Source organism: Pan paniscus, chromosome 4, assembly GCF_029289425.2.
Source record: "Pan paniscus chromosome 4, NHGRI_mPanPan1-v2.0_pri, whole genome shotgun sequence".
Taxonomy (NCBI): domain Eukaryota; kingdom Metazoa; phylum Chordata; class Mammalia; order Primates; family Hominidae; genus Pan; species Pan paniscus.
This window is the reverse complement of record NC_073253.2, coordinates 40269088-40282186: the sequence shown is the minus strand read 5'-3', so window position 1 is coordinate 40282186 and position 13099 is coordinate 40269088. Positions and strand designations below refer to the sequence as shown.

At 41.6% G+C, this 13099-nt stretch overlaps 1 protein-coding gene across 4 annotated transcripts in view; it reads right to left on the bottom strand.

Moving 5' to 3' along the window:
• Window positions 1–3409: 3409 nt before the first annotated feature.
• Window positions 3410–13099, bottom strand: part of GCNT4 (glucosaminyl (N-acetyl) transferase 4) — a 31107-nt gene continuing 21417 nt past the window's right edge. For all 4 annotated transcript variants that reach the window (XM_034959939.3, XM_003810462.6, XM_034959940.2 and 1 more), the window contains one exon: window positions 3410–6060. In XM_034959939.3, coding sequence (XP_034815830.2) covers window positions 4698–6060 — 1363 coding nt within the window. In that variant the 3' untranslated portion in view covers window positions 3410–4697. The remainder of the gene's footprint in view (window positions 6061–13099) is intronic.

Below are 13099 nucleotides of genomic sequence, written 5' to 3'. Positions count from 1 at the left end.
TTGCATCACCAGATTTTTTTTCCAGTACTGAGAACAAATTTGCAATCATCTATTCATTCTCTCTTGCCACAGTTTCCTCATAATCAGTTTCATGTAACTAGAAGCCAATTGTCCCAATTTAGGTGTAGATTTGTAGGTGCCAATGGGAACAAAAAAATATGAAACTTATGTAGGAATCAAATCAGTCTTTAATATGATGCTGTGTATAGACCTGCCTCACCACCACTGGCACCAAAAAATAGTCCCCTGTTCCTGAAATTACTGTGAATTTGCACAGTTGTCCAGCTTGGTAAGAGCTAGAATTAACCTTAGGTTGAGTACAGTGTTTATTTTTTTAGGTCGAAGATTCCCCAAATGCCCCAAATTCCTTGAGATGGATTGAGATTTGTGAGTGAAATATGCAAACCCCTGGCATATCTACATACTGGGTAGGCTGGTGACTGTTATGGATTTAGAAATGGTGAAAGAAAAATGGCCAGGGAGCTTCTCAGCGGGTGGGGGTTGATGATAACAAATACTCAGCTCAGTAGAGCTGGGAGAACAGAGCAGAAGCTCATCAGGAATCCTCCACCAGCAAGGCCTGGGGACACTGGGGGTGTCTGTGTGCTCACAACCAAGGCAGGAGTCCTTCAAAGAAAGGGAAGAATCTTGGCTGGGTGCCTTGGCTTATGCCTGTAATCCCAGCACTTTGGGAGGATCACGAGGTCAGGAGTTTGAGACCAGCCTGGCCAACATAGTGAAACCCTGTCTCTACTAAAAATACAAAAAATTAGTTGGGCGTGGTGGCAGGCACCTGTAATCCCAGTTACTTGGGAGGCTGAGGCAGAAGAATTGCTTGAACCCGGGAGGCGGAGGTTGCAGTGAGCCGAGATCGCACCACTGCACTCTAGTCTGGGTGACAGTGCGAGACTCCATCTCAAAAAAAAAAAAAAAAAAAAAGTAGAAAGGGAAGAATATTGATTTTCCAGGAAGTGAGGGACCTGAGATAAAAAGTTCAACCTACCCTATTGAAAACTACTTCCATAAAGTAATCAAGCAAACAAGAGTATTTATCTTATTAATCTTACAGGAGAAACCAACCTGAAGTAGGAGGAAGACAGGTAAATCCTGGAAGACTCTTTGAGACTTTACCAAATTAAATGGCTTAAGTTCATGTGCCTATATTGTGTATAATACACATGCTGAATTTCTTTTACACTGAAGTGAAATAAACTCTGCTCTTTAAATAAGGGGCAAGTGCCATAAACTGAAAGAATCTTTGTGGGGAATCAGCAAAACCAGAGAAAGGAAAGCTCATAAAGTCCAAGGGTTTGGGTTTTTGGAGCACATTTTATTTTACAATACCAGAGAATCAACATCTAGTAGTAGCATAATACAAAATGAAACACCAATCTATTTAAAACTCATGTAATGGGAACTGTATTTCAAAAATGATAAGAAAACAAAATAGGAGATTTAGAGACCAGTCGATATAAATGTATAAAAAGCCCCCAAAACTCTCATTTCATCATCAGTGCAAACAAAAATCATTTATAATAACATACATAAGAATACATTCACTTACATTCACAAAGTGGATTATCATTTTTATTTTCCATGAAATATGTCAAAATATATGCAAGTATATCTTCACATTCTGATGGGCAAGATAAATCTTCAAATTAAAATATGTACATTTCACTTAAATTAACCAAAATATTAAAAATAGCAGCAACACTGGTCTTTAAACACGTCTAATATCCCAAGAGATTGTTCACACAATATAGACTATTTTGGTAGCTCTTTCATTATTAATATTATTTAATATCCACATACAGTTTAGAAACTCTAAGGTTCTGGTCTGATCTCTGAATAACTTAAAGTCTAGATTCAATAAATACAAAGAATAATTATAAAACACAGACTGCAGGACATTCTCAAGACCAGGGAGGAAATCATACCCAAAGGTTTTAGGGAAGAATCAGATATGAAGGCGTACAGGAAATCTGTAGGATTTCCAAGGCAAAAAGGTGTGATCTGACAAGCTCCCTGATATGTTAACAGACTGAGTCCAGAGAAATGTGTGAATGTCTCGAAGGCACTTTCTCCGCTTCATCCTTCCATGTTCCCTTTGAATATGGCATTTAAGTGATGAACAACTTTGGAAATTTCCCAATAAACAGGGGATAGAATCATTTCTCACCAGGAGGCAAGACAGTGGATCAGGAGGTTATTTGTTTTTCAGCATTTACGTTTATTCTGATGACCAAAGGCATAAAAACCAAGATTTCAACAGGATTTCGTGTATTTCATCCGAGATGGTGGGAAAAGTATTTGTAGCCCCATTCTCAATGTGTCACTGTACCAACCTGTAACCCTATTGGCTTAGAAAGAAACCCCAAATGGGGTTACAGGAGTTTCCTCAGATCTGGATTTGGTTACAGAAGTTGCCCCTGTGACTGGGGACTCTCTTTATATTTCAATAGTTTTTCAGAAAAGGTCAATGTTTAAGCCTTTCGATGGGGTTGGACCTTTGCCTTATACTACTACAGGTATCACTCTCTGACATTGAAATGTCAATAGTTTGTACCTATTTTCAAACCACTTCATACACTATTTCAATTGATTCTCACAAAAAAAAAAAAAAAAAAAAAAAAAACACTTGTGTGGAAGCAAGGATAGGCATCCAAGTGCTCATTTCAAAGATCTGGAAAACTGAGGTTCATAGAGACCAAAGTGACTTACCTGTCCACAGTCGCACACGAGTGAACTGGTATGGATCTTTTGCAGAACTTGGCTCTATACAATGTTTACTTATTTTGAAGAATGGGGCTTGGTAATAGTTATTTCCAAAGAATGAAGTAATTTGAAGGGGGTAAATAAAAAGGGAGAAAAATGAGTTCAAGAGAAGAAAGGGAGCGAGAAGTGGTGTCAGTTGGCAGTTAGTATTATGAACTTTAAAATGAGCAAAGTGCATTTCACATTTAGAACACAGACATTTAAAAAATATGTAATACTTAAATCTTCCAAATTGTCCTATTTTGGGCTAGATTTACTACATCTTTAAATATAATATCTGAGGCTACATCTTTATTTACTGAGGCTGCCATTGAGACATATCATGACCAAGAAATTTTTACATGAGTTCTACAATTTCCCAAGAGACTGGTGAAAATGTTATTGCCTATTCTCAGAACCCCATTCCTACCCCATTTTACTTCTAGAACAATTCCATTACATATATAATATATATAATTATATATATTATATAATATATAATATATATAATATAATATAATATATATTATATTATATATATTTAATAATATATTATATATGTATATATAATATATATTCATATATGTATATATAATATATATTTATATATGTATATATAATATATATTTATATATTATATATGTAATGGAATTGTTCTATATATAATATATAACATAAATATATATTACATATATATAAAATATATATTTTATATATATATTTTTGACTCATTGGGTGGTTTTCTCAAGTGTGGGTTTTAGAAAATATCCTTAATGAATATTCTTGCTGTGTCCTTAGGAAAATTAGCTTTTTTCTCTCTGGAACTAAGCTGAGAAAAAGACTGCAAGAAACTTAGAGCTTTTATCACTTTAAATCTGGATTCCAGTTGGACAGTTGCCAGAGAAGAAAAAATTTTAAATGACTATAAAAATTAATTTAGAAAGCTGTCATATTTCACACAACCTTTTCAAGAAAGTTTAGTGACTCTTAGCTTGATAGTTCCATACAACAGAATTATAATGATTCCATAGAAAGTATTCCATTGTAAAGAAACTTATCTAGAACGATAACTTACGAATTGAGGACTTAGGCTTAATGTTCTGGTGTGTGACACTTGGAGCTATTGGTCAGTTCTTATTTTTAATCAGTAAATGCATTTTAAAGAAACAGTTGAACTAAAAAGGAGGCCATTCATGATACTGTTTTGTAACATGATAAAAATGTTGTATAAATCCCTTCGCTCCTCTTTAGGTACTACCTGTCCCAACCCACATCCTCACCCCCTTCCTTAACTTTCATACATTATAAATGCCCCCCAACAGTCTCCTCAACCCTGAATTGACCAAGTAATGCACCAAAAGGCAGATTATGCTTTGGCAAGCAGGAAATTGGACTATTCTTTGAGATTTTTCTGAGGTAGTGAGTCTTTCCTCCTCTGCTCTAATGGTTAAGAAATGTCTTGGAAGCTGAGTTAAGAGACAAGTGGAGTGTTGGTCACAGTACTTAAACACTACTCTGAAATGGGTGGTTTATATGATCAGACGATTACCACAAACTTCAAAAGCTTCTTCGGTAGAATCCTGACTGTTATGTGGAGAACTTAAAGATACCGAGGTTGCTATGATGAGGATAAGCCGCAGTCTCTAAAAAAGTGCCTGTCATATAGTTAGGTGCTCAATAATGTTTGATGACTGACTGAATGTTTAAGATCTCTGATTTGGCTCAGTGAGATTACAAGCAAAAACAAATATTAAAAAAACCTAGCCAACTGCAGGCTAATAACATCAAAGGCTAGATCACTTTCCCTTGTGTATGGAATTTTGGACACCTTTTAAAATATGGGAGGACTGAGTTTAAACAGTATTGGGCATAGTATAGTATTCAATTCCACACTGACTCCATTTATCAGGCACCCTCTTATTTCCATCCTGATTTTACTATCATGATGTGGTAGTGAGATTTCTATCCATAAATAACTTTTCTGAGGACAAAGTGATCCAGTCTCTCTGCTGTTCTTCAAGCTTTTCTGCCAAGCATTTAATCAAGATAGGGTCCACCTTAGAATCAAATTTATTAGCAAACCAATGTCCATCTTTGATAAGCCACCTTAATTCTGCAGCTCCATAAATACACACGCTTCGAAGGTGAGATCCAGTACAACCGGGATAGAAAAAGCCTTCATAGTAATTCCACTTGACAAGGCGAGTCTTACTCTGCAGATCAGACACATCCTGGGCTGATCTGGAAATCTCCCCAGGTATTCCTGGAACCCGAATCAAGGTAGCCCAAAAGTGCTCATCAGGAGAGTATGTGTCTTTAGACCAGGCAAAAAAGTCTTGAACGATGGAGTTGTTGAAAATATATTTAACAAATGCTTGACTTAAAACAAAATAAGCACTGCCAACAAATATCTGAATGTTATGGGGGGGTGCTTCCTTGGAGATGTTTGTCCTTATTGGTAGCTTCACATATTCATAAGGCACCCGTCTAAGTTCATGATGGTAAGTGAATCTTTCCAATTTACTGTTTGGGGGTTTCACCGTCTCCAACATATTTGCTCCATTGAGTTTTTTCAACTCTGACACCAATTCAAAATTTGACTTCAGGGGAAAATCTTGCCCACACAAGTTGATAACATATTTCCACTGGATTGAAGACTTCAGAAGGTCCGACAAGCAATTTAAATCAGCCTGGAGTCTGGAAATGTGGGCATATTCCACAGCCTCTAATTTGGAAGCAATGAAAATATTGGAGAAGCACTTAGCTAAATTGTTCATGGCAACTTTGAAGGTATCAGGTGCCTTACGATCATAATGGATGCAGTAAATATTGTGCTGGTTGTATATAGCATGGATAAGTCTTTCAACCATAACTGCATCTTTGTGGACAACCAAAGAATAGGCTATTGGGAAGCTTTTCTCCTCCTTTGAGACAAGCTTTTGAGCATAACCTCTTAGAGTCTGATAAATGTCACAATCACTGGTCATTGCCACAACATCATCATCCTCCAAGTCAATGATGTCCCTTCTTCTTATTTCCAGACTCTTTCCAATTTCCAAAGGCTCCTGTTCATAGATACCCGAACAGTTAACTTCATACCTGACTTCATCCTTAACATGAGTGTATCTGTTTCTTACAAAAGGCGAGGTACTTAGGGAGTACTCAACCAAGTAAATGTCTTTTTGCGGAAAGAGTCGTCTCACATTTAGAAGCTTTAACAAAGAGAGCAGCCATAGGGTTAAAAACAGGATGAAAACTTTCTGCTGTAGGGTATGTTTAAAATAACATTTGAATATCTTCATTCTGTAAGAGGAGAAAGAAATAATCCAGTTGGAATATTAACAGAAAATCAGGTCAGTTTATCCAAAATCTACTGGGCGCCTACCACATACTAGGCAGAATGCTGCCCCAAAGATGAATGAAACAAGGTTTTACCCTTGAAAGAATCCAGAAATAAGGAAATGGAATTATGAAGAATGGTGGTATTTTGGGGTATTCTGTGTTAACTATACCTACTTTTGAGAGATGTTGGTTTCCAAACAGAAGGGAAGGTAACGTAAACTCCTAAAATATAAATATAGTGTGTCTTATATTGTCTGCATTTCTGCTTAGCATATTTGAGGAGGGATTGCTCTGGTTTGGGCAGAGGTCTAGAGAACTGGATGTCATCAACAGGGCCTCAGAGATGCAAAGGACTCACCTAAGGCCAAAGGGAACATTCGTCTTGATTCTACCTCCAGATCCCTATTAGATCCAGGTCTGAAGTCAAACAAGGAAAGCCCAGGGAAACCCACGTTCAGAAAGAGGGTGGTGGGCAGACACCCAAAGGAGCTATGCTAAGTATTAGAGACTGTAAAATGTATAGATAACAAAATTGGGTAAGCCTGCATATTTTCCTTATTTTTTATTTTGTTAACACCCATTTTCACACAGGGATTAGCAATTTAGCCCTTAAAATAAAAAGGGCCTGATTTTTCACTGAGAGTAGTAGGTGGGGTGTAAAAACTACGTTGGGGGGCAATTTGGCAATACTTGTCAGTTTTAAATGTACCCACCCTGAAGATCCCCTGTGTGTGCAAAGTCAAGCACAACGAGGTTCCCTACAGTGTTTTGTATTCAGGCAAGACAGAAAATCTCTCAAACATCCTTGAACAGTGCATTGATTAAATTACATCCATGCTATAATATGTGAAAAGGCCTGAGACCACTCTGCATGTACATACCAATGGGGAACAATCTCTAAGATATACTGTGAAATAAAAATAAGCAAAATGCAGAAGCATGTCTAGTATGCTTACATGTCTATACATACAAAGAACATACATTAGCAAACCTTTTCTCTCTTTTCTTTTTTTTGAGACAAGGTCTTGCTCTGTTACCCAGGCCAGAGTGCAGTGGTACAATCATGGCTCAATGCAGCCTTGAACTCCTGGGCTCAAGCGATCTTCCTGCCTCAGACTCCTGAGTAGCTAGAACCACAGGTGTGTGCCACCATGCCCGGCTAATTTTTTCTTTAGTAGGGACGGAGTCTCACTGTGCTGCCCAGGCTGGTCTTGAACACCTGGTCTCAAGTGATCCTCCTACTTCAGCCTCCCAAAGTGCTGGGATTACAGGCATGAGCCACCACCCTCAGCCTAAACTTTTTCTTAAAGGACCAGATAGTAAATATTTTTGGCTCTGTGGGCCATATTGTCTCAGTCACAACTACTCAACTCCGCCCGTTATGGTAGGAAAGCAGCCAGAGATTATATTTCAATGAGTGGGTGTGGCTGAGTTCCAATAATACTTTATTTACAAAAACAGGCAGCTGGCTGGATTCAGCCCACAGCTGTAGTGTTTCCAAAAGGATATTGTATACACACAACACTGGTAACAGGAACTGCTTTGCAGGGTAGAGTGGGAAAGGACTGAGGAATGGGGCCTAGGTAGGAGGAGGATTTACTTATCACTGAATATCTTTTAGTATCATTTGCATTTAAAAATGATTATATTACTTTTTCAGATGAAAACAGGCTGACTAGGAGGAGGGTACAGATGTACTTATAGGGAGCAGCAAGAAGGGCGGCCCAGGAAGTACTAGCCCAAGGCTCCAGGACAGGAAAGCTGGCAGAGCTCCTAGGGCTGCTTCAGGAGGCTCAGATACTGAGACCTGGTGGGGTCTGAGCACCCCTGTGCAATTTCCTAACATATCTCAATAAACCTTAAATGGAAGACAATCATTGTATCCAATTTCATTCAAGAGAATTGCCAAGAACTTGGAACCCAGTTTAATTTTGTAGATTTCATCTATACAGACCCATTGACAAAACTCTCCCCTGGGAATGAGATCCCACCTTCCTCATTCACCTCTGCTTAAATCCCTCTGTTTAAAGAACCACACCTTCACCACCATCAACTGTACTGCAGAATCCCGCCTCTCCAGCCACATCTCGTCTCTCCTCTGTGGACTGCCCCAGGCTCCTATCCTCTGCTCACTTCTCTTCTCCTGCATACTTGCCCCCATCTCTAGATTCCACCTTCCACACTGATGCCTTTCCATATTCCAACACCTTTCCCTCCAGCCTTCACCTCTTGCCCAAGCCTCAGAGGTGGACCTGCAGTTGCTGGATGGACATTGCTTCCTGATATCCCACAGGCACTCAGCCTCCACGAGTCCAAAACTGAACTCGACATCATCACCTCGCCTGCGTCTTCTGTCTCAACTTATGGCAAGACCATCCACTCATGGCCCATGTTTGAAACTAGAGTTACCCAACTTGTCCATTTCACTCATACCCATGTCAACCTATCACCTCATAAATGTGCCTCAAATCCATCCTTTCTTCTCCATCCCCGCTGCCAAGTCCAGACAGCATCTTTGCTGCATCAGCACCCAGGTTAAGAGACTCCTGGTCAGGCTCATAGCCCAGGGTCTGTTGACTGGTCTCAGCTTTTTGCTCCACCAAAGCACACTGAACAGGGTCCCATCACTCAGGCTCAAGGCCAGGGTTCTTGCCAGTTGTTCTAAAGCTGTGGAAAACTGTCCCCACTCCCTTGCCTGACACACAAGGCAACTCACTGCAACTCCAGAAGCCTGGGCACATGTGTAGAATTGGGTGTTGTGGTACAGTAGAAGACTAATCAATCCCAAATAGGGGTGTGTGTGTGTGTGTGTGTGTGTGTGTGTGTGTGTGTCATTGTCTTAATTCATGGTTATTAGGTATAAATAGTATGTAGCATACAGAAATGGCTAGAATTGGAAGGGGTCTAACTCAAAGTAAATTTTGGCTATTTCTTTTCTCACTGTATTAGTCCATGGAGTCTCTAATTAATGTTAGCACTTCCCCCTGACACCACAGTGGTAAAAAGAAAAGACCTCACATTCTAAAGAGATTTATCAAGTTTCCCAGAGTTGTCATGTCATTTAACTATCATCTTCACACTTAAATAAAAAAGACAAAGGCCAGCTCCCTGCCTTGTCACTCATTTCCAGGGCCTCTTCTGCATCCAGGCATCCTTGCCCTTCCTGAGAAGGCCTGGGGCACACACATACTGACTCTAGCCTGGGTTGGGAGAGTCTGAGCTGGGCAGGAGGTCATGGTTGCCTGCCCAGACATAGAAGCTCACAGGACATCCAGGGAAGGAAGAGGTGGGAGGCACCCAGTGAGGAGTCCTTTAGAAACTGGCTCAGGGGCCCACATCTGAGAGCCAGGAATGAGAGTGAATTTCAAAGAAAGAAGGGTAGGAAAATGGGACAGCCCAGGCACCTCGCTTTCTGATATACCTTCGCCCAAGGCATCTTTAAGGGAGAGAGTTTGTTTGTCTTGGGGTCAGCTTTTGATATCCTTTGAAAGGAGCAGCCCTCTCCAATATTACCCTGTCCCAAATCAAAATAAAACCCCTTCACCTGCTTACCACGGCCAGAAATCCCTTTATTTATTTATTTATTTATTTATTTATTTATTTATTTTTACTTTAAGTTCTGGGATACATGTGCAGAACAAGCAGGTTTCTTACATAGGTATACACGTGCCATGGTGGTTTGCTGCACCTATCAACCCGTCATCTAGGTTTTAAGCCCCGAATGCATTAGGTATTTGTCCTAATGCTCTCCCTCCCCTTGCTCCTCACCCCCCGATAGGCCCCGGTGTGTGATGTTCCCCTCCCTGTGTCCATGTGTTCTCACTGTTCAACTCCCACTTATGAGTGAGAACATGAGGTATTTGGCTTTCTGTTCCTGTGTTAGTTTGCTGAGAATGATGGCTTCCCGCTTCATCCATGTTCCTGCAAAGGACATGAACTCATTCTTTTTTATGGCCGCACAGAAATACCTTTAACTGAAAAGCATTCCTTTCCCCAAAGAGGTGCGTAGGTGCAAAGCCACTTGGTATGGAGTTTCTGTCAAATCCTAAAAGGGGATGTTGGCCTCTTCCCAGCTGCGGTGGGCACTAATAGTGAGGGGAATGCTGGCAGGAGGTTGGAGAGGACCACCGGTCCCCAACCTTGGTTCAGCTGGCTTTGGCTTCCTCTGAAAAGAACATCTGCATAACACCCTTGGGACCCTCCCATTGGGCTCTGCAGGGGGTACACCCCCAGAGCAGCACAGCTCCAGGGGACACAAGTTGCAGGGGGTGGAGGTGGGCTGGTAGAGGCTCCGGGCCTGGAGGAATGGGAACCAGCTCCTTAGGTCTGACCAGAGTCAGCTGGGCTAAGGCTGGCTGTCATGTTGACCACATGGTTCCTAAGAGACCAGGCTAGCAATGTCACCTTCTGCAAACACTGCACCCAGCACTTTCCCTCTTAAAGGCTTATGGGCAGGAAGCAGGCAAGTGTTTTGCTGCCAGGAAGTGGTCTTACAATTACATTACAAATAATGCCCCACCCACGGGAGAAGCGGTATTTCCCCTTCTACCTGCCCGGGTAGACAAGGAGGTCTGACCTGTTGTGGAGTTTATTGCCACATAGGCACAAGTTCCTAGTGATGACAGAACTGAAAAAGCTGTTGCAAGGTTTGGTGGCTATAACTCAGGTGAAATATGGTCTATAATAATTCAGTAAAAACCTACTCCTCACTAAAGTCCCAATAGGGATGTTGAATGAAGCATTTCCCTCAAACCATGTTCTTCTCCCAACCCATCCAGGCATTGTTGGAGCCTTCAAGGAAGCAGCAAGAACACAGAGGTGCACCCCAGCTAAGCGGACACGACCGCATTCAGGGACACCCCAGCTAAGCGGACACGACCGCATTCAGGGACACCCCAGCTAAGCGGACACGACCGCATTCAGGGACACCCCAGCTAAGCGGACACGACCGCATTCAGGGACACCCCAGCTAAGCGGACACGACCGCATTCAGGGACACCCCAGCTAAGCGGACATGACCGCATTCAGGGACACCCCAGCTAAGCGGACACGACCGCATTCAGGGACACCCCAGCTAAGCGGACACGACCGCATTCAGGGACACCCCAGCTAAGCGGACACGACTGCATTCAGGGACACCCCAGCTAAGTGGACACGACCGCATTCAGGGACACCCCAGCTAGGTAGGCACGACTGCATTCAGGGCTAAATGGCTACAACCATTAGCAGCTCTTCAACTAACTCTTCTTACCTTGGCAATTTAAAAACCCAGGACTTTCAAAGAAGTACAGATGCTTCCTTTCCCAGGGAAGAAAGGGGAATGGTAAGTCAAGAATGGGAGGAAGACTGAGGAAAAAAGGACAGAGTAAGGCTCAGTTTAGGGACCAAGAATGCCTGAGCTTTTTTCAGGAACAGGTTGTGGGGCACTGGGGAGAGAAGAAGAAAGGAGCTGCGCTTCAGGATGCCACAGACCTTGGGCCTGAGTCCCTGGACGAACTCTTAGTAGCTCTAAGACTTTGATCAAACTATCTAAGCTCTCTGAAGGCCAGTTTTCTTGTTAAAAATGGGGCTGGACTACTCCAGGAAAATGTGGCCAGATTGCTTTTTAAAGCGGCTCCATGATCCTGTTTCTCCTCACCGGGTGTGACCTCCCAACCGGGGTCTCCAGCTACCCCCACGCTGGCGCTTTCTGACTGACAGAGGTTTCAAACCTCCCTGGGATGCAGCTCCCAGAGGGATGGGCAGGCCGCCATCTTTGCTGTTTTGCAACTTGACTGTTGATACCTGCAGGTACTGGAAAATCTGAGATGATTAGGGACTTCATGGCTTCTTTAAAGATCCTGCCCAGACCTGTGGCTTATTGTCCTGTTTTTCAATCTACCTCCTATTTCTCCACAAAGTCTTAACAAATTCAGTATTTTAGAATTAGTGCACGAAGGCCTCCATGTAATGCTCTTTATTAATTTTATGTATATTCATCCCTCAGTATATGCAGAGGATTCATTCCAGGGCCCCCGTCCATACCAAAATCTATGCACACTCAAGTCCCACAGTCAGTCCTGAGGAACCAGGTATGGGAAAAGTTGGCCCTCCATACATGTGGGATTTGCATTCTGCAAATATTACATTTTCAATTTGTATTTACTTGAAAAAAAAAAAACCTGTGTATAATTGGACCCCCTGAAGTTCAAACCTGTGTCGTTCAAGGGCCATACTGTAGTTATTAATAATGCAGAATCACTCAATCAAGAGTTGTCACTAGGTGCGCTGTTCTAAGTACTCTAGATGTAATTCAATCCCCTCAAGAGATCGATGAGGTAGGTACTACTGTTATCCCTCTATTATAAGAAAGGAAACTGAGGCACTGTAAGACAACTAAATAAATGCCCAAGGTTACAGTTCTAGAAAGTGCTTTAAATGGAACCTGAACTCAGAGAGTCTTGCTCCAGACTTGCACTTTTAACCCTTTATGCAATAGTGTCTCTCAGAATATAAAGAAAAAATTCTCCATATTTCCCGCAACAGTTTTAGCACTTGACTAAATTTTCTCATTACTATGTCTTCTCTAAATGTCCTAGAACAGGAACAGGAATGGATCCCAAACGTGGTCGAGGAGATCTTCCACCCTGTTTAAGAGATGATTTCCATGGAGAATGAGCCTGGAGGAATGCTGGGTGAGGAATCACATTCTGTCTCTGCAGTCAGAGGCTGAGACTGATCAATGAGCTAATGAAGAGGTTAGTCAGTCTTCCAGCCCGTAGAATCAATTCAAGGAAGAGAGAGCAAGCTCATCCTGAGGGACTCTGCCATTGGTTACTCCTGTCCCGTATCCTGTCACCAATGACTATCGATTCATTTGTTCCTATAGTTATCTGTGACACCATTTAAGCACAGAGAATTGCTAATTGTTTTAGAAAACTTTCTGGCTTAAATTTCTCTTCATGTGGAGAATATTCCCTCTTCAGGCCACCTTAAAGTTCTTAAACTTTGTATTATTACA